Source organism: Theropithecus gelada, chromosome 19 (assembly GCF_003255815.1).
Source record: "Theropithecus gelada isolate Dixy chromosome 19, Tgel_1.0, whole genome shotgun sequence".
NCBI lineage: Eukaryota > Metazoa > Chordata > Mammalia > Primates > Cercopithecidae > Theropithecus > Theropithecus gelada.
Genome location: NC_037687.1, coordinates 7083939 through 7104301, shown reverse-complemented (window position 1 = coordinate 7104301; position 20363 = coordinate 7083939). Strand labels below are relative to the sequence as shown.

At 46.3% G+C, this 20363-nt stretch overlaps 1 protein-coding gene across 2 annotated transcripts in view; it reads right to left on the bottom strand.

The window, feature by feature from the left end:
- Positions 1-6648: 6648 nt before the first annotated feature.
- The window catches only part of ZNF557 (zinc finger protein 557), a 20552-nt gene continuing 6837 nt past the window's right edge, over positions 6649-20363 (bottom strand). The window contains exons 4-10 of one of the 2 annotated variants that reach the window (XM_025367862.1): positions 15787-15789; positions 15485-15593; positions 14858-14946; positions 14115-14241; positions 8921-9016; positions 8325-8407; positions 6649-7493 (exon numbers count right to left, since the gene is read on the bottom strand). In XM_025367862.1, coding sequence (XP_025223647.1) covers positions 6711-7493; positions 8325-8407; positions 8921-9016; positions 14115-14241; positions 14858-14946; positions 15485-15515 — 1209 coding nt within the window. In that variant the 5' untranslated portion in view covers positions 15516-15593; positions 15787-15789 and the 3' untranslated portion in view covers positions 6649-6710. Of the gene's footprint in view, positions 7494-8324; positions 8408-8920; positions 9017-14114; positions 14242-14857; positions 14947-15484; positions 15596-15786; positions 15790-20363 lie in introns of both variants that reach the window. The other variant, XM_025367861.1, reaches the window with a different exon arrangement.

Here is a 20363-nt window from a genome sequence, read left to right as displayed (position 1 = left end):
GTCAGTTGAACATCTGATGAGACTCTTTCTGTGTCTCTTGGTGGACGTGTTCCCCTCTGGGAACCAGGTCCTTTAGGTTACTTTTTGTTTGTTTGTTTGTTTGAGATGGGGTCTTGCTCTGTCACCCAGGCTAGAGTGCAGTGGCGCGATCTTGGCTCACTGCAACCTCTGCCTCCTGGGTTCGAGCGATTCTTCTGCCTCAGTCTCCAGAGTAGCTGGGATTACAGGCATCGGCCACTGTGCCTGGCTAATTTTTGTACTTTTAGTAGAGATGGGGTTTCACCATCTCGGCCAGGCTGGTCTCGAACTCCTGACCTTGTGATCTGCCCACCTCGGCTTCCCAAAGTGCTGAGATTACAGGGGTGAGCCACCGTGCACAGCCAGGTTAATTATTTCTTGTGCTTTCCTCCCCAATGGCTCTATCCCGCATCCTATACAGGAAACACTGGTGTTGGCAACTATGTTAGGCTTCAATGGGGAGTATCAATGCATGGACAGCACCCCAGGGCAGCAGAGCAACTGATGGAATTCCTGGGCTTGGATATGAACTTTCCATCCAGGTGATGGGCATGAGTAGATTCCCAGAAGCAAAAGGAGTGGCCAATACAGGATATCTTCCATTCGCCGCAGCAGATCCACCTCCTCTACCCTGCTGTGCTTGGGATGATTAGTTACTATGAACAGAATCAACGAAATCCATTACCTTATGGCTTTTGGTTGAGTTTGGCTAATGGGGAACCCAAATATGATATCAGAAGAATGAAGGACAAGGAGGGCTGGCCCTGGCTATTTCTTTTCTTTTTTTTTTTTTTTTGAGACATGGAGTCTCACTCTCTTACCCAGGCTGGACCATGGCATAATCTCGGCTCATTGCAACTTCCACCTCCGGGGTTCAAGCAGTTCTCCTGCCTCAGCCTCCTGAGTAGCTGGGACTACAGGCGTGTGCCACTACACCTGGCTAATTTTTGTATTTTCAGTAGAAAATGGGTTTCATTCACCATGTTGGCCAGGCTGGTCTTGAAGTCCTGATCTCAAGTGATCCACCCGCCTCGGCCTCCCCAAGTGCCAGGATTATAGGTGTGAGCCACTGTGCCCGGCCGGCCCTACTGCTTGCAGAACTCGAGGCTGGGTGCTGCCCCTCACTGACCTCCTGTCAGCTCCTGGAATGCGGCCCTCTCCTCGCTTGAACAACAACGTTCAGTTGCTGCCTTCCTTTGTCCCTTCAGGCTTATGGGTGTCCTATGATCTGCCATTTGTTTGGAAGCTGGAGAACCAAGAAAGCTGGTAGTCCAGCTCCAGTCCAAGCTCAAAGACCTGAAAGCAGGGAGTCAACAGTGCAAACCCCAGTGTGAAGTCTAAAGGCTTGAGAACAGGAGGGCCGATGGTGTTAAGTAGCGAGTCTGAGTCTGAAGGCTGGAGAACCAGAAGCACCCATGTCTGAGTGGGGAGAAGACCGATGTTCCATTTCAAGTACCTTTGTCAGTTTCTCTACATCCTGTTCACAATTCTGTCCCTTGATAGAAACTGCACTTGAATCAGCCCAGTTGACGCGTGTGTCAACTGTTTCCTGCTGGGACTCTGATATTCCAACTTCCTGAACATGTAAGGAAAAGTCCTAACAATGACCTATAAACCCCCACAAGATCAGGATTTGCATCTCTGATTACCCTCTAATCCCTGAATCCCTGTTTTACCTGAGTCATACTGGCCTCTGTGCTGTGGGTCTTTGCATGCCAACAGTACTCTTGCCACAGAAATTCACATGACTCAAGTTCCTACCCAGTAAAGTCTCTCCTCAAATGTTCCTTAACTGGGGGCCTTTCCCTTCCTATGCTATATAAAACAGCAAGCCCCCAGCCCTCCATAACTCACAGTGCTTTATGTTTCTGCATAACACGAATATTGGTTTTTTTTTTTTTTTTTTTTTTGAGACGGAGTCTCGCCCAGGCTGGAGTGCAGTGGCCGGATCTCAGCTCACTGCAAGCTCCGCCTCCCGGGTTTACGCCATTCTCCTGCCTCAGCCTCCTGAGTAGCTGGGACTACAGGCGCCCGCCACCTCGCATGGCTAGTTTTTTGTATTTTTTTAGTAGAGACGGGGTTTCACGGGGTTAGCCAGGATGGTCTTGATCTCCTGACCTTGTGATCCGCCCGTCTTGGCCTCCCAAAGTGCTGGGATTACAGGCTTGAGCCACCGTGCCCGGCCAGATTTTTTTCTTTTTTTTAGACAGAGTCTCGCTCTGTCACCCAGGCTGGAGTACATTGGTGTGATCTTGGATCACTGCAACCTCCACTTCCGAGGTTCAAATGATTCTCCTGCTTCGGCCTCCTGAATAGCTAATTAGCTGAGATTACAGGCATGCGCCACCACACCTGGCTAATTTTTTTGTGTTTTTACTGGAGATGGGGTTTCACCATGTTGGTCAGGCTGGTCTCAAACTGCTGACCTCATGATCTGCCCACCTCAGCCTCCCAAAGTATTGGAATTACAGGCGTGAGTCACAGCAGCCAGCCATATTGTTGATTTTTCTATAATTCACCCCTCCTCATTAGGATGTAAGTGCCTCAATGGCAAAACTTGAGTTTCATTCACTGCTGTAGACATGATATCTCAAACAGTGCTTAGCCACATGGAATGTACTCAATAAACAGGCTAGTGGTTATGAGCATGAACTGTCTGGATTCCAATCTGTGCTCTACCACTTGCTAGCTGGTGAACTCAGGCAAGCAACCTAAACATTCCATGCCAGTTTTCCCATCTGTAAGTTGGAGATAGTAATAGCACATACTTTGCAAGCCTATAGTGAGTATGCAGTTAATGTTCATAAGGCACTTTGGAAGAGTGCCTGGTCTATAGGATAGTGAGATGTTTGATCTCTTTTTGTTAATATATTTTAATGTTACAATTCTTTGGTATGAAAAGGTATGGCCCCTACTGAAAATAAATAAATTCACAAGAAAATATGTAAACCTCTACACACCTAGTTACATTACACATAAACCTATATAAAGCAAAAATGACAGAATTACAGAAAGAATTTGTTAACCCACCATGCTAGTGGAAGACTTTAATATACCTCTATCACTAAGTCAGGTTGAGAGAAAAAAATAAAGTACATATTGAAAAACACTATTAGTTTGAGTACGTATGTCCATCCTGTATCCAAAAATTAGATACACAGTATACCGTTTTCAAAGAATCATGGAGCACTTATAAAAATAGATCAATAAACAGGATTAACAGTTAGATACTGCATTCACCTGGAAGCTAACAGAACACCACCCCGCCACCACACACACACACACACACACACACACACACTCTCACTCTTTGGTTTTAACCAATTAGTGGTTACTTGTGATCATGTAAGAAGTCTAGTAATACGCAGAACAGAGCCAATGCAGCCAATCAAAAGTTCAAAGAACTCAAATCATTGTGAGTTTTTCAGCACTTCTTTTTTTTTTTTTTTTGAGACTGAGTTTCGCTCTTGTTGCTGAGGCTGGAGTGCAGTGTCAACCTTGGCTCACTACAACCTGCGCCTCCCAGTTGCAAGCGATTCTCCTGCCTCGGCCTTCTGAGTAGCTGCGATTACAGGCATGTGCCAATATGCTTGGCTAATTTTGTATTTCTAGGAGAGACAGGGTTTCTCCATGTTGGTCAGGCTGGTCTCAAACTCCCCACCTCAGGTGATCCTCCTGCCTTGGCCTCCCAAAGTGATGGGATTACAGGCATGAGCCATACTGTGATTTTTATCATCGTAGTGAAAAAAAAAAAAAAAAAAAAAGGCTCTTTTAACTCTATGCTTTGTGTCCACTTTCCAAAAGAAAGAATGAAAAGAAAATAGATGAGAATAAGCCAGACGGTGTCTCACCCAGTGCGTTATTCCTACTTCTTGTAGCCAGCAGAGTGGGACAAAGCCTGTCTAAGCTTCAGGAAAGCCTAGTACACTGTTTTCTTAGATGGAGTCTTACTCTGTTGCCTCAGCTGGAGTGTGGTTGTGCGATCTTGGCTCACTGCAACCTCCACTTCCCAAGCTCAAGCGATTCTCCTGCCTCAGCCTCCCAAGTAGCTGGGATTACAGGCACCTGTCACCACACCCGGCTAATTTTTTAATTTTTTTTTAGTAGAGACGAGGTTTCACCATGTTGGCCAGGCTGGTCTTGAACTCCTAACCTCAGGTGATCTGCCCACCTTGGCCTCCCAAAGTGCTGGGATTATAGGCATGAGCCATGGCGCCTGGCCCCACTGTACATTTTCAATACTGTTCATTGACAACTTGTTTTTTTAAGTAGGGAGAATGAACATTAAGAAACAGTATTTGCGCCAGGCACGGTGGCTCATGCCTGTAATCCCAGCACTTTGGGAGGCTGAGGTAGGTGGGTCACGAGGTCAGGAAATCGAGACCATCCTGGCTAACACAGTGAAACCCCGTCTCTACTAAAAATACGAAAAATTAGCTGGCCATGGTGATGGGCACCTGTAGTCCCAGCTACTAGGGAGGCTGAGGCAGGAGAATGGCAAGAACCCAGCCTGGTGACAGAGCGAGACTCCATCTCAAAAAAAAACCAGAAAAAAAGAAACAGTATTTGCTATATTAGGACAGAAAGAGAAAACAATCAAAATCAAAAAGTCCATGTACTCTGATAAAATGCTATTAGATTAGAAAAAATATATCAAATATTGTCTAATTTCTTTTTTTTTTTTTTTTTGAGACGGAGTTGCGCTCTTTTGCCCAGGCTGGAGTGAAGTGGCACAATCTCAGCTCACTGCAATCTCCGTTTCCTGTGTTCGATTGATTCTCCTGCCTCATCCTCCTGAGTAGCTGGGATTATAGGTGCCTGCCACCACACCCGGCTAAACTTTGTAGTTTTTTAGTAGAAGCGGGATTTCGCCATGTTGGCCAGGCTGGTCTCGAACTCTTGACCTCTGGTGATCTGTCCGCGTCAGCCTCCCAAAATGCTAGGTTTATAGGTGTGAGCCACGACACCTGGCAAATACTTTTTTTTTTTTTTTGAGACAGAGTCTTGCTCTGTTGCTCAGGCTGGAGTGCAGCGGCGGGACCTCGGCTCACTGCAACCCCCACCTCCCTGCAACCCCCACCTCCCAGGTTCATGCCATTCACCTGCCTCAGCCTCCCGAGTAGCTGGGATTACAGGCGCCCACCACCATGCCTGGCTAATTTTTTGTATTTTTAGTAGAGACGGGGTTTCACCAAGTTAGCCAGGATGGTCTTGATCTCCTGACCTTGTGATCCGCCTGCCTCAGCCTCCCAAAATGCTGGGATGACAGGCATGAGCCACCATGCCAGGCCTCTAATTTCTGTTATAACAAACTAGATCACTCAGGAGCTGTTTGGAAATACCTTTCTGAATATTTGATGTATTGATGTTTTAGAATTACAATAAATGTACTGTATATAAAATGAGGTAATAAGATTTTCAGGACAGCTATAGCCATAAATACTTAAAAGATGGAAAGTTAATGAGCTAGTGGCCCAACCTACAAATGAGACACTGATGAAGGTAATTCCACATACATAGCACTTATACCTTTTGTTCTCAGTATAAGGTATCATGTGGCCACTCAGATAAGAGGTGAGGCATCCTAACATCAATTACGTTCCTAGGGTTTCCTCTATGAGTTCTCTCATGTGTAAAGGGAGGAATCACTGAAGGATTTTTAATACACTCATGGGTACTGCATCCAAGGAACATTTTCATATTTTTCCTAATGTAAGAGGTATCACTGAAAACATTCCCTCATCCTTTATCTTAAGAAGTTCTGGCTGAGAGTGGTGGCTCGTTCCTATATTCCAAGCACTTCAGGAGGCTGAGGCAGGTGGATCACTTGAGCCCAGGAGTTTGAGGGCAGCCTGGGTAACATGGTGAATCCCCATCTTTACAAAAACTAGACAAGCATGGTGGTGCATGCCTACAGTCCCAGCTACTTGGGAGGCTGAGATGGGAGGATCCCTTGAGCCCAGGAGGCGGAGGTTGTAATAAGCCAAGACTGCACTACTGCACTACAGCCTGGGCATAGATGAAACCCTGTCTCAAAAAAACAAAACAAAACAAAACAAATTTAAAAAATAAATAATATATAAAATAAAAAATTATCTCCACTGATTTCATGGCAAGCTTTCCAGATGGTTCCGAATGTCTACTGTTCATACCTCGTGTGGTATTCTTCCACCTTGTATCAGGATTGGTGTGTGTGACCAATGTAACAGGGACATGAAAGCATCTCTCTCTGAAGCTAGGTCATAAAAGACATTATGCTTTCTGTGTTGGCTCCTTTAGATCACTGGCTTTGGGGAGAAGTCGCTTCCATAAAGAAACTTAGCCCTGTTGAGAGGCCTACGTGGTTTGGAAGTGCAGGTCCCTTGGAAACAGCTAGCATGCACTTGTCAGGCATGTGAGTGAGCCATCTGGAAGTGGTCCCTTCACCAGTACAAATTCTGGATGATTATGGTTCTGCTGACATCTGGACTATAACCTCTTGAGAGATCCTGAACTATGGAGCTACGCTGTTTCTGAATTCCTGACCTACAAAAACTGTGAGATAAATGTTTGTTGTTTGAAGCCACACAATTTTGTGGGGTAATTTGTTACACGTTATACAGTAGCAGGTAATTCATACATCTGGTGAAGAGTTCTTTCATGTTATCTGAGGCATGAAAGATCAACGAATGCTTTTCGCACAGTTATTGAATTCACATCTGCCTAATATGCGTTCTCATATGCACAGAAAGGTACCCGTTACTTGTGAAGAATTTCCCACAATAATTACATTCATAGGGTCTTTTTCCAGTGTGAGTTCTCCTGTGTTTCTTAACAGATGAGAGAACATTAAAGGCTTTTCCACAGTCACTGCACTCATAGGATTTCTCTCTATTATGTATTCTCCTGTGAACCGTACGAGAAAAGCTACTGGTGAAGGATATCCCACACTCATTACATTTGTAGGGCTTTTCTCCAGTATGAGTTCTTACGTGCTGTGTCAGATTCGAGCTCCTCCTGAAGGTTTTCCCACAATTGTGGCATTCGTAAGGGTTCTCCCCTGTATGAATGCTATAGTGCAAAGAAAGAGATGACCCTGTGCTGAAAGCCTTTCCACACTGATTACATACATAATGACTCTCCCCTGTATGAACTCTCTTGTGCCTTGTGAAGATTGACTGAGTGCGGAACTCACGACAACACTGGTTACATTTGTAGGGTTTTTCTCCGGTGTGAATTCTCAAGTGCGGTCTGAGGTATGAGGAATTGCTGAAGGTTTTCCCACAGTCACTGCATTTGTAGGGTTTCTCCCCATTGTGGATTCTCTTATGAACAGTAAGGTAAGATTTGCTGCTGTAGGATTTCCCACATTCACTGCAGTCATAGCGTTTTTCTCCAGCATGAATCTTCTTGTGCCGCATAAGGGAAGATTTTGTGCTGAAGACTTTAAAACACTGATTACATTCGTTGAATTCTGCTCCGAGATGATTCCTCTCCTGTTGATTAAGAGATGACTAATAAGTACCATTTATAATATTTTTAACATTGAATGCTGTCAGAGGAATTTCCTCTCCCAGGAATTCTGTTGTGTATCATAGTATTGGAATTAATGTTTTTGCCACTATGAGTACTGGTACATTGCTTCTGTCAGTTTGAATTCTTAGCATTTAAAAAAGATGGATTCTTTCCGCAAGTCTTTATCATATTCACAGAGTATTTTCTGATAAATTTAAGGCTAATTTCTTTTTCAAATACCCAATATCTGACTCAGATTACTGGAAATACTTACTTGTGGGAATTCTCAGGAAAAACACGTTTGGGGCTAACTAATGCTTTTTTCCAAATTCAAAATAATTTCACAGTATCTCTTCGGAGACACTACTTTCTCTTGGAAAAATGACACTTTCCTTTAATAACTATTCAATAAAGCCACTCTTTCTTTTTTTTTGAGACAGAGTCTCGCTCTGTCGCCCAGGCTGGAGTGCAGTGGCGTGATCTTGGCTCACTGCAAGCTCCGCCTCCAGGGTTCAAGTGATTCTTCTGCTTCAGCCTCCCAGGTATTTGGGATTACAGGCGTGCACCACCACACTCGGCTAATTTTTTTTTTTTTTTTTTTTGTATTTTTAGTAGAGACGGGGTTTCACCATATTGGCCAGGCTGGTTTCCAACACCTGACCTTGTGATCCACCCGCCTCAGCTTTCCAAAGTATTGGGATTACAGGCGTGAGCCACTGCGCCTGGCCAACAAAGCCAGTCTTTGTGGCTTTTCTCACGTAGGGCATTCTCCTACCATGAAAAAAAACAGAAATCACCCATGTTAGTCTTACCATTTTCATATTTGTAGATTGTTCTTTTCGAAAAACATGCAGCTTAGGAGTTAACCCTTTGGCTTTAAGTGGATTCTCCACATCTGAAACAAGTTAAAAAGAAATTTAAGTTGATAGAAAAGAGGCAAATTTAAGTTGATGGTGAAATGGTAAAATGCATATATGGGTGAAGGCAGAATCTGAGAGGTGAGGGTTTTTGAGAAGGGATTCTATGAAAGATATGGCTGTGACAATTTTAGGCAATGTTTAAGAAAGACTCTAGGAAGATTGAGATTGATGTGGACAGAATGAAGGAATTGTCAGGAGGGCAAGGTGGACTGAAACTGATCAAAGAGTTCACAGGAGACTTAAATGTCAGAAAAAGAGACATGTCTTTTTTTCCTCCCCTGAGGCCCAAGTAAAGTACGAGATGACAGAAAGTTAAAGTCATGAAAGTACATGGGGGGGCTCAGACCAAATGTTCTCAGCCTTCTTGGGAAAAGGGGCATTTACGCAGTTCTCTGACTGGTATTTCCTGATGTATTATAATACTCCCAACGCCTCAGTCCCTGGCCAGAGCTGTTCCTCACAAGGACTTATATCCACCTGGTGCTCACCTGGACACGTACCTGGGAGAATTCCTCTCTCTTCTGTCATCACTTTATCTTCTTGCTCCAACTGGGCGATCAGACCAGGTTTATCAACTTGGTCCCCTGTACATGGAGAAAAGACGCATGATGTAGGAGGACTGTGCAGCAGACAAGCTCCCCATGAAACTGAAATCAGTTCTGAAGGGGAAGAGGTGTGACTTCAGGAGCAGAGGAATAATTATGCCGAAATTGAAGAAATATAGCAACTGTCTTTCACACACATACACAAAATCACAAGCAATATGTAGGATGGTTGCAGGATAACTGGTCCCAGGAGCCCCTGTCCAGGTTTAAACACAGAATCTGAAAGCCCAGAAGATTTAACTACAGAGAATATACAGTCAGGGAAAGAAGGAGATCTTCATTTCATAGTGGACAGCATTAGACAGCTCTATGAGGGTTGGGACCATGTTGCATTCTTCACTGTACACCCACATCCCAGCACAGACCTAGGAATAGAGGTGCTTACGAAGGACTTAAAAGAAGTGATGTTGGTGAAAGTAGTGGAGTAGGGAACTCCCCAACTTCATCCCTTCATAGAAACAGTAAGTAAATGGGCAAAAACAGAATCAGCTTCATTGGAGCTCTTGAATGTGATCAAAAGTTTACAGCCACAGGAGAATGCCTAATCGAGACAAACAGCCGAATCAGGGTAAGAGAGATTTGTGACATTTTTACTGACTCTAGCCGCACACTCTAGTCCCCATTTTGCCTTGAAGACAACAACCTGTGTTTCTAGTACTGGGGGAACAGAATGCACCTTATTCTCAAAAACCTGTGGTTGTTTGTTCTGACCTGTCTGCTGGCTCCCTGATGGGCTGGATCAAAGGGCTTCCCTTTATTTGTGTAACTCCAAACTCTCCCAGGTCTGAAGAGACTACACCTATGGAGGGTGGAGGGTGGAGAGGGAAGTGTGTCCCAACACATCTAAAGGCAAATCAGCCACTGCTGAATGGGGTTAGGGAAAACTGTGAAGCAAACAAGACTAACCAAAAAACCTGGGAAGAGAAGTGGGGAACAAGATGCTCGGGGGAGTAGAGCATCTTTCCACACCTTTTTTATCACCCCCACAAGATGGAGTCTTACTCTGTTGCCCAGGCTGGAGTACAGTGGCGTGATCTCGGCTCACTGCAACCTCCGTCTCCTGGGTTCAAGCAATTCTCCTGCCTCAGCCTCCCAAGTAGCTGGGATTACAGGCATGTGCCACCACGCCTGGCTGATTCTTTTGTATTTTTAGTAAAGATATGGTTTCACCATCTTGACCAGGCTGGTCTCGAACTCCTGACCTCAGGTGATCCGCCCACCTCGGCCTCCCAAAGTTCTGGCATTACAGGTGTGAGCCACTGTGCCCAGCCCTCCACACATTTCTAGAAGGCCATGTTCATACCCAGGGATGAACACATGCTCAGAGAAGATCTGAGAAGGCACCAAGCCCTTACCTTTGACTGACCTTCAGGTTCTGCATAAGAAGGAAGTGAAGGCTAAGTCAGAGTTGTAAAGTGCTTTAGCTGAGTTTTGAAGGCATGCTCCAACATGTAATTCAGATCCATTGGTAAAGCCTGGTCATCTTTTGGGTTCCAGGTATTTAAGAAAATCTCTGACAAATGAATCCCAAGCTGAACATTAAGCTAATAGAACAGAGACTTCAGTGGCCGCATATGACAAATACAGACATTACAAAATTAGTTCAGAAATGTCACTAAACAAAGAAATAATACCAACTACAACAAACCTTGAAATCAGATTTAAAGAACTGCCATATTGTAATATTCTGAAAGTAGTTTTCAGCAAATAAATTATGAGGCATGTAAAGAAACAAAAAAGGCCGGGCGCGGTGGCTCAAGCCTGTAATCCCAGCACTTTGGGAGGCCGAGACGGGCGGATCACGAGGTCAGGAGATCGAGACCATCCTGGCTAACATGGTGAAACCCCGTCTCTACTAAAAATTACAAAAAAACTAGCCGGGCGCGGTGGCGGGCGCCTGTAGTCCCAGCTACTCGGAAGGCTGAGGCAGGAGAATGGCGTGAACCCGGGAGGCGGAGCTTGCAGTGAGCAGAGATCCGGCCACTGCACTCCAGCCTGGGCGGCAGAGCGAGACTCCGTCTCAAAAAAAAATAAATAAATAAATAAAGAAACAAAAAAATGGGCTGGGCGTGGTGGCTCATGCCTGTAATCCCAACACTTTGGGAGGCTGAGGTGGGCAGATCACGATTTCAGGAGATCGAGACCATCCTGGGTAACATGGTGAAATCCCGTCTCTACTAAATATACAAAAATTAGCCAGGCGTGGTGGCGGGCGCCTGTAGTGCCAGCTACTCGGGAGGCTGAGGCAGGAGAATGGCATGAACCCGGGAGGCAAAGCTTGCAGTGAGCCGAGATTGTGTCACTGCACTCCAGCCTGGGCATCAGAGTGAGACTCTGTCTCCAAAAAAAAAAAAAAGAAAAAAAAAAAAGAAACAAAGAAATGAAACTGCATTATAGGAAAAAAGAAATGAACAGAAATGATCCATAAGGAAACCCAGTCATTGGATTTATTAGGCAACGACTTCAAGTCAACTATTTCAAATATGCTCAAGGAGTTAATGGAAACTGTGTACAAAGAACTAATGAAAACCATCAGAATGAATTCTCACCAAATAGAGAAAAGCATAAAGAGATGGAAATTATAAAAAGGAGCCAAATAGGAATTTTTAAATTTAAAAATATTTATTATCTGAAATGAAAAATTTACTAGAGGGGCTCCTCAGAAGACTTGATCAGGCAGAAGACGCAATCAGTGAACTTGATGCCAAGTCAATTAAGATTGCCTGATCTGTAGAGCAGAAATTAAAAATAAAGGGAAAAAAATGAGCAGAGCCTAAGAGACCCAGAAGACACCATCAAACACCAGAATACACATAATGGGAGTTGCTACTGGAGAGGAGACAGAGAAAGGAGCAGAAGGAATATATGGAAAAATTGGCAAGGCGCAGTAGGTCACGCTCTAATTACAAGACTTTGGGAGGCCGAGGTGGAAGGATCACCTGAGGTCAGGAGTTCGAGACCAGCCTGGCCAACATGGTGAAACCTTGTCTCTACTAAAAATACAAAAATTAGCCAGGTGTGGTGGTGTGCGTTTGTCATCCCAGCTACTTAGGAGGCTGAGGCAGGGAGAATGGCTTGAACCCAGGAGGCGGAGGTTGCAGTGAGCTGAGATCGTGCCGGTGCACTCCAGCCTGGGTGACAGAGTGAGACTCTAAATAATAATAATAAAAAAGGAATATATGGAAAAATAATGGCCAAACATTCCCAAATTTGATGGAAATTACAAGTCTATACATCAAAGCAGCTTAAGGATCTCCAAATAGGATACACTCAAAAAAACTCACACTGAGATACCTTATAATTAAATGGTCAAAAGCCAAAGACAGAGAATATCCTGAAAAATAGCAAGGCAGAAATAAGTCATCATGTACAAGATTAACAGCTGACTTCTCATCAAAAACCATGGAGGCCACAAGCCAGTGGGATGATGACATACGCCAAGTACTGAAAGAAAAATATCAACCAAGAGTTCTATCTCCCGCAAAACTGTCATTCAAGATGGTGAAAAGGCAATCCACTGAATGGGAGGAAATATCTGAAAATGATGTATCTCATAAGGGTCGAGGATCCAGAACATATAAAGAACTTTTACAACTCAGTAACAAAAAGGCAAACAATGCCCCGCAAATGGAAAAAGCACTTGAACGAACATTTCTTCAAAAAAGATGTATAAATGGCCAACAAGCACAAGAAAAGATGGCCAATCTCATCATTTTTTTTAGGGAATAGAAATAAAAACCACAATGAGACAGACACCCACAAGAATGGCTATCATAATTTTTTTTAAAAAAGGAAAAGAGGCGAATGTTGGTAAGGATGCAGAGAAATTGTAATACATTGCTGGTCTCATGCATTGCTGGTAGGAATGTAAAAGTTTGGAGGTTCCTCAACACATTAAACATAGAATTAACACAGGACCCAGCAGTTCCACTCCTAGGTAAATACCCAAGAGAAAACAGGTGCTCAAGCAAAATCTTGTACATGAATGTTTATAGCAACACTACCCATATTAGCCAAAACATGAGAACAGGCTAAATTTCCATCAGCTGATGAACTGATTTATAAAAAGTGGTATATACACATAATGGAACAATATTTAACCATAAAAAGAATGAAGTTCTGATATGTGCTACAACACGGCTATACTTTGAAAACAGCCGGGCGTGGTGGCTCATGCCTGTAATCCCAGCACTTTGGGAGGCCGAGGTGGGTGGATCACTTGAGGCCAGGAGTCCCAGCCTGGCCAACATGGTGAAACTCCATCTCTACTAAAAATACAAAAATTTGCCGGGCGTGGTGGCGCATGCCTTTAGTCTGAGCTATTCGGGAAGCTGAGGCAGGAGAACAGATTGAACCTGGAAGGTGGAGGTTGCAGTGAGCTGAGATCACACCACTGCACTCCAGCCTGGGCAACAGAGCAAAACTCCATCTCAAAAAAAAAAAAAAAAAAAAAAAACAGAAAACATTATGCTAAGCAAAAAGTGAGACACAAAAGACCACATTTTATATGATTCCATTTATATAAAATGGCAAGAATAGGGCCAGGAATGGTAGCTCACATCTGTAATCCCAGCACCCTGGGAAGCTAAGGCAGGAGGATCACCTGAGCCCAGGAGTTTGAGACCAGCCTGGGCAACAGAGCAAGACCCTATCTCTACAAAAAATAAGCAAATTAGCTGGGCGTGGTGGTGCGCACCTGTGGTCCCAGCTACTCAGGATTGTGCCACTGCACTATAGCCTGGGCGATGGAGGGAGACACTGTCTGAAAACAACCTCCTCAAAAAGAAGAGACACATCTATAGCGACAGAAAGGTTAGTGGCTGCCAAGGTGTTCAGGAGGGAGAAATGGGGAGAGACCACTTCATGACTACGGAGCTTATTTCCAGCATGACAGCTACGCTCTGGAATTAGTGGTGATGGTCGTACTACACGGTGAACCTACGAAAAACCACCGAATTGGACACTTTAAAATAGTTTAAATGGTGACTTTTGTGTCCTGTGTTACCTCAATTAAAAAAAAAAGAAAAGACTTACTTCCTGAGTCATTAAATAAATGCAGGAATGATGTCAGGCTTACCCAGCGAGGCCACGTTCCTGAAGTTCTCCAGCATCACGTCCCTGTACAGTGTCCTTTGGGCAGGGTCCAGCAATGCCCACTCCTCCTGGGTGAACTCCACGGCCACATCCTCGAAGGTCACCAACCCCTAAGGCATTGCAGACATCACGGCTTAGCCAAGGACCACCCCCACCAATGTGCACAGGAATAGGGCCCAGAAGAACAGAGCCACGGCTAGGGAAACCTGAGCACGAGATGCGGGGTGGGGTTCCCAGCTCCCCTCCCTGGCTTCTGAGCTCAGCCCTCAATGCTTGTCTCCTTAGGCCACTCCCAGGCCCAGTGCCCAGTACCACAGAGCAGCCGTCTTTTCTCTCAGACTGGACGCTCCTGTGATCTCGTTTCCCTCAGTCTCCAGGGGAGCACGGGCCCGTGACACGGCAGAAATCGGAGGAATACTTGGTAAGTGAATGAATGATTTCCATACGGCCTTCATTCATCGCTTGGGCTTAGAACATTGTCATGTCTTTACCTGGCTTTCCCTTAAAACTCGCAGGAGCATGTGATATACTTAGGGACCCTGGAAGGGGCTCTGAACCTGCAGTAAACGTTGACACACACTGGTATTTTCCAGGCAGCCCTTGCTCAGAGATCCTGGGATGTCTGAGGAGCGAGTTTGGCCGTGAAGGTCCAGGCCACTGAAAGGCATTGAGTCCAACCTTCTGGCTGAAGGAATAATGATTTGGAGAAAAGAACATCTAACTTACCTTTAGCCAGCTTGTCAGGAGCTCATTAACCAGCCCTCCGCCCTCTGTGTGTCCTTCTCGCTGAGAGGCTGGGAACGGGGAAGGCAGAGCTGGAGGAGGAAAAATGAGTCCCAGGAATCCAGACCGGCCCTGTGTCCACTCACACACCTGGAAGCTCCCCCACCTGCCTGCAATTGACCGTGTCCCCATGCATACACAGTCACCCACAAAGCAGCCACCTCTACTGCACGCAAACCCCCAGCAACAGCAATCCAAGGAAACCAGAGCATGGCCCTGCTGCATCCACGCCAGGTAACAGGGCTCAAGGTCTGACTGCACTTGGGGAAGGGATTATTCCCACTTCACAGATGAGGAAACCGAAGTTCCAAGGGTGTCACTGTGTTTTTATAAGGTTCACAGAAAGAACTAAAGGGAGAATTCAAAAGTTCCAGCACATTCACCACAGAGGCGACATCCACAGACACCCAAACGCCTAAGTCCCAAATCCCGAGAGCCGCCCGATCAGACACCGAGGACCTCTGGGCCCTGGGACTCCACTCCTGCCTCACCTGCTCTGCCCAACTCGCTCCCATCCCATGCTGTGGGTCAGAGCCTTTCAAGTCTGGACTCTGAGACCCCACAACTCACCAGCAGTCAGGGGCAGGATGATGGCAGCCATCCTGTGACTCCGACAGCAACAGGGCAGCCAGGAAGCAGGACGCTCCTCCCTTATTCCTGCATCGCTCTCAGGAAAGCACTCTGGAAGAAATGGGAACACTCTGCCTGGGCCACCCCCTCTCCAGCCCGTGCTTTGCCTCAGTCACCCCCGTCAGCCCGTGCCCTGCCTCAGTCACCCCTTCTCCAGCCCGTGCCCTGCCTCGGTCACCCCCTCTCTAGCCTGTGCCCTGCCTCGGTCACCCCCTCTCTAGCCTGTGCCCTGAATCGGTCACCCCCTCTCCAGCCTGTGCTCTGCCTTGGCCACCCTCCCTCCTGGTTTCCACCTTACCCAGCTCGGATGTCACTGCCCCTCATTTCAGTTGATTTCCTCCTCCCCATCCCCTATTCTCATGCCAGCCCAGCAGAGCTCCAGCCATTTTCTATCAGAGACCCTAGATTTCTACAACTTCTAAGAATCGATCTGTAAGATACACAAATATAAAAGTCGTGTAAGATTATTCACTGTGGCATTATAGTGCACCCGTTAAAAAAAAGAGATCTCTAGATATCAATAGATTATTATCCTCAGTAAATTTAAGGGGAAAAAAAGTACCAAATAGTATATATGGAATGTTTCCTTTTATACGAGAAAAGAAGGGCTGTGTGTGTGTGTGCGTGTGTGTGTATACACACAAAGATGAAAGTGGCCGGTGGGGCATGGTGGCTCCCGCCTGTAATCCCAGCACTTTGGGAGGCCAAGGTGGGCAGATCGTGAGATCAGGAGATCGAGACCATTCTGGCAATTGTGGTGAAACCCCATCTCTACTAAAAAATATATTAAAAATTAGCCGGGCGTGGTGGCACACACCTGTAATCCCAGCTGCTCAGGAGGCTGAGGTGGGAGAATGGCATGAACCTGGGAGGTGGAGCTTGTAGTGAGCCAGGATCATGCCATTTGCACTCCAGCCTGGGAAGCAGAGCGATACTCCGTCTAAAAAAACAACAAACAAAAAAAGAAAGCGGCCAAGGGTGTGTGTGTGTGGGAGGGGTTGGCGAGGGGGCACAGTCTGGAGTTAGAGACCTGTAAGAGTGAGTTTGGGCCAGGTAGACAAAACAGAGCTGTAGAGGGTGGATGGTGCTCACTATTCATGGAAGGCAGGGCCACTCAGTCTCTCTAGGAATTTGTATTGAGATGCAGCATTCAGGCCCTGGCATCCTAGATCTCTTGCCCAGGGAATTTATCCTGGGTGACCCCCATACCCCCAGTGTCCGGGGAGGGAAGGATTGGGAGAGGAGTGAGTGGAGAGCCATTCCCCACAGGCCAGTTGTTCGCTGGTACTTGGAGCCAAGCAGAGATGGGCGGCTCTTTCCCATTCCTGCCTGCAGCCTCACAGCCCCCACCCCCCAATACAGCTGCCAAGTGTCTCTGACATTTGGTCTCTGTGGTTGGCAGAATAACAACACCCCCAAAATTCACATATACATGTGAAAAGTTTATATATTTGTACTTATATGTAAAAGCCTGAGTTTTAGTATTATGACATGCAAGAAAATCTGTATTATGGCCGGGCGCACTGGCTCACGCCTCTAATCCCAGCGCTTTGGGAGGCTGAGGTGGGCAGATCACCTGAGGTCAGCAATTCGAGAGCAGCCTGGCCAAGTTGGTGAAACCTTGTCTGTACTAAAAATATATTTAAAAAATTAGCTGGGGCCGGGCGCGGTGGCTCAAGCCTGTAATCCCAGCACTTTGGGAGGCCGAGACGGGCGGATCACAAGGTCAGGAGATCGAGACCATCCTAGCTAACATGGTGAAACCCCGTCTCTACTAAAAATACAAAAAACTAGCCGGGCGAGGTGGCGGGCGCCTGTAGTCCCAGCTACTCGGGAGGCTGAGGCAGGAGAATGGCGTAAACCCGGGAGGCGGAGCTTGCAGTGAGCTGAGATCCGGCCACTGCACTCCAGCCTGGGCGACAGAGCGAGACTCCATCTCAAAAAAAAAAAAAAAAAAAAAAAAAAAAATTAGCTGGGCATGGTGGTGGGCGCCTGTAATCCCAGCTACCTGGGAGGCTGAGGCAGGAGAATCGCTTGAACTCAGGAGGCAGAGGTTGCAGTGAGCCCAGATCGTGCCACTGCACTCCAGCCTGGGTGACAGAGTGAGACTCCATCTCAAAAAAAAAAAAAAAAAAAAGTATTATTTCTCTGCAGTTCCACATATTTCCAGTTGTTTATGAGTGGGGTCTTCCAGCAGCTGTGTTGCACAAACGGTAGAAAAGAGAATTTTGCATAGGTGAGCCCCTGGTGGGTCCGCCCCCTTTTCCCTCCTAAGTCCAAATGAGGCGTAGCATTTCCTCACCCAGTTATTCCTCTTGAATCCCTTCTCCAGCCCTTGGGTCCCGACGTTGACCCTTCATTCATGTTTTATTGCTGCCTGCCCCACGCCGGGTGCTGCAGATGGAGGGGAGGAAGATCCCTGTCATCTAAGAACTGGCTTTCCAGGAGTGGGACACACACACAGACCTACAGCTGCATGTCAGAGTGATATGTGCTATGGCAGAGGGGCGCGTGGCATCCAACCCAGGATCTGGGAGGAAGGGGACTGGGAAGCCTGGGAAGGAAAAACACTAAAAACATTTGAATTGAGTCTTGAGAGTCGAGGTAGGGTCTTGCTCAGTGGGAAGTGCACGTGCAGAGGCAGGAAAGCAAGCTGCTGAGGCAGCCAAGTTCGCAGTTTGGAGCATGTGGACAAATAAGGGGCCAGAGTACAGGGGAAAGGTTGTATTTCGAAAGGTATTATAGAGTGGTGAGGAGTTTGAAGGTGAGAGGCAGTGGAGAGCCAGCAAAGGCTTTTCAGGCAGGGGACTGACTGAAGCAAATTTATTTTTATTTGAGACAGTCTTGCTCTGTCACCCAGGCTGAACTACAATGGTAAGATCTCAGCTCACTGCAACCTCTGCTTCCCGGGTTCAAGCGATTCTCCTGCCTCAGCCTCCCAAGTAGCTGGGATTACAGGCGCCCACCACCACACCCGGCTACTTTTTGTATTTTTAGTAGAGACAGGGTTTTGCCATGTTGGCCAGGCTGCTCTCAAACTCCTGACCTAAGGTGATCTGCCCGCCTCAGTCTCCCAAAGTACTGGAATTACAGGTGTGAGCCACTGCACCCGGCTGTATTTTTACTTTTATTTATTTATTTTTTTTGAGATGCAGTCTCGCTCTGTTGCCCAGGCTGGAGTGCAGTGGTGCCATCTTGGCTCACTGCAACCTCCACCACTCGGGCTCAAGAGTCACCACACCCACCTAATTTCTGTATTTTTAGTACAGACGGGGTTTCACCATGTTGGCCAGGCTGGTCTTGAACGCCTGACCTCAGATGATCCACCCATCTCAGCCTCCCAAAGTTCTGGGATTACAGACAGGCTTGAGCCACCACTCCCGGCCACAAATTATCTTTTACAACAGCCGTTCTGGCTTCATTGCAATGGACAAATGGAAGAGACTAGGACAATGCCACCCAGCAGGGCTTTCTGGGATGATGGAAATGATCTTAATCTTCGCTTTTCAATAGGGACATTAGCCACATGTCGCTGTCAAGCACTTGAAATGTGGTTAGTGCGACTGAGAACCTGAATTTAAAATTTTATTGAATCTTTTTTTTTTTTTTTTTTTGAGACGGAATCTCGCTCTGTGGCCCAGGCTGGAGTGCAGTGGCGCAATCTCGGCTCACTGCAAGCTCCTCCTCCCGACTTCACGCCATTCTCCTGCCTTAGCCTCCCGAGTAGCTGGGACTACAGGCGTCCACCACCACGCCCGGCTAATTTTTTGTATTTTTAGTAGAAACGGGGTTTCACCATGTTAGCCAGGATGACCTCAATCTCCTGACCTCGTGATCTACCTGCCTTGGCCTCCCAAAGTGCTAGGATTACAGGTGTCAGCTACAGCGCCTGGCCAATTTTATTGAATCTTAATTGGTCTAAATTTAAATTTAAACAACCACATGGACTAACAGCTACCTTATTTATTTATTTATTTTTGAGAAAGAGTCTCGCTGTGTCGCCCAGGCTGGAGTGCAGTGGCGCAATCTCAGCTCACTGCAACCTCCGCCTCCCAGGTTCAAGCAATTTTCCTGCCTCAGCCTCCCGTGTAGCTGGGACTACAGGTGCCGGCCACCATGCACAGCTAATTTTGTATTTTTAGTAGAGACAGGGTTTCACGATGTTAGTGGGGCTGGTCTCGAACTCCTGACCTCAGGTGATCCGCCCGCCTCAGCCTCCCAAAGTGCTGGGATTACATAATTACAAGGAATTACAAGGGTGCACCACCGCACCCGGCTTAGCAGCTACCTTATTATACAGCACAAGTCTACAGGCTGGCAGGCCAGTTAGGAAAAGAAAAAAATAAAAGAAAAATTGAGATATCTTGGAAGGTTGAAAAAAAATTTAAAAATAGTGTTTACGTGTTTATTTTGTGTACTGATTTGCATATAGCTGTATTTACTGACTTATTTACACACACACTGTCACACACCCCTTAGTATCTTTCTCTTGAATAGAAGCCGTCAAACAAATAATTTTTAAAGTACCCTCACTCGTGGCTCACGCCTGTAATCCCAGCACTTTGGGAGGCCGAGTTGGGTGGATCACCTGAGGTCAGGGGTTCAAGACCAGCCTGGCCAACATGGCAACACCCTGCCTGTACTAAAAACACAAAAAATAGCAGGGCGTGGTGGTGCACCCTTGTAATTCCAGCTACTTGGGAGGCTGAGGCAGGAGAATCACTTGAACCTGGGAGGCAGATGTTGCAATGAGCTGAAATCGTACCACTGCACTCCAGCCTGGGCAACAGAGTGAGTCTGTCTCAAAAAAAAAAAAAAA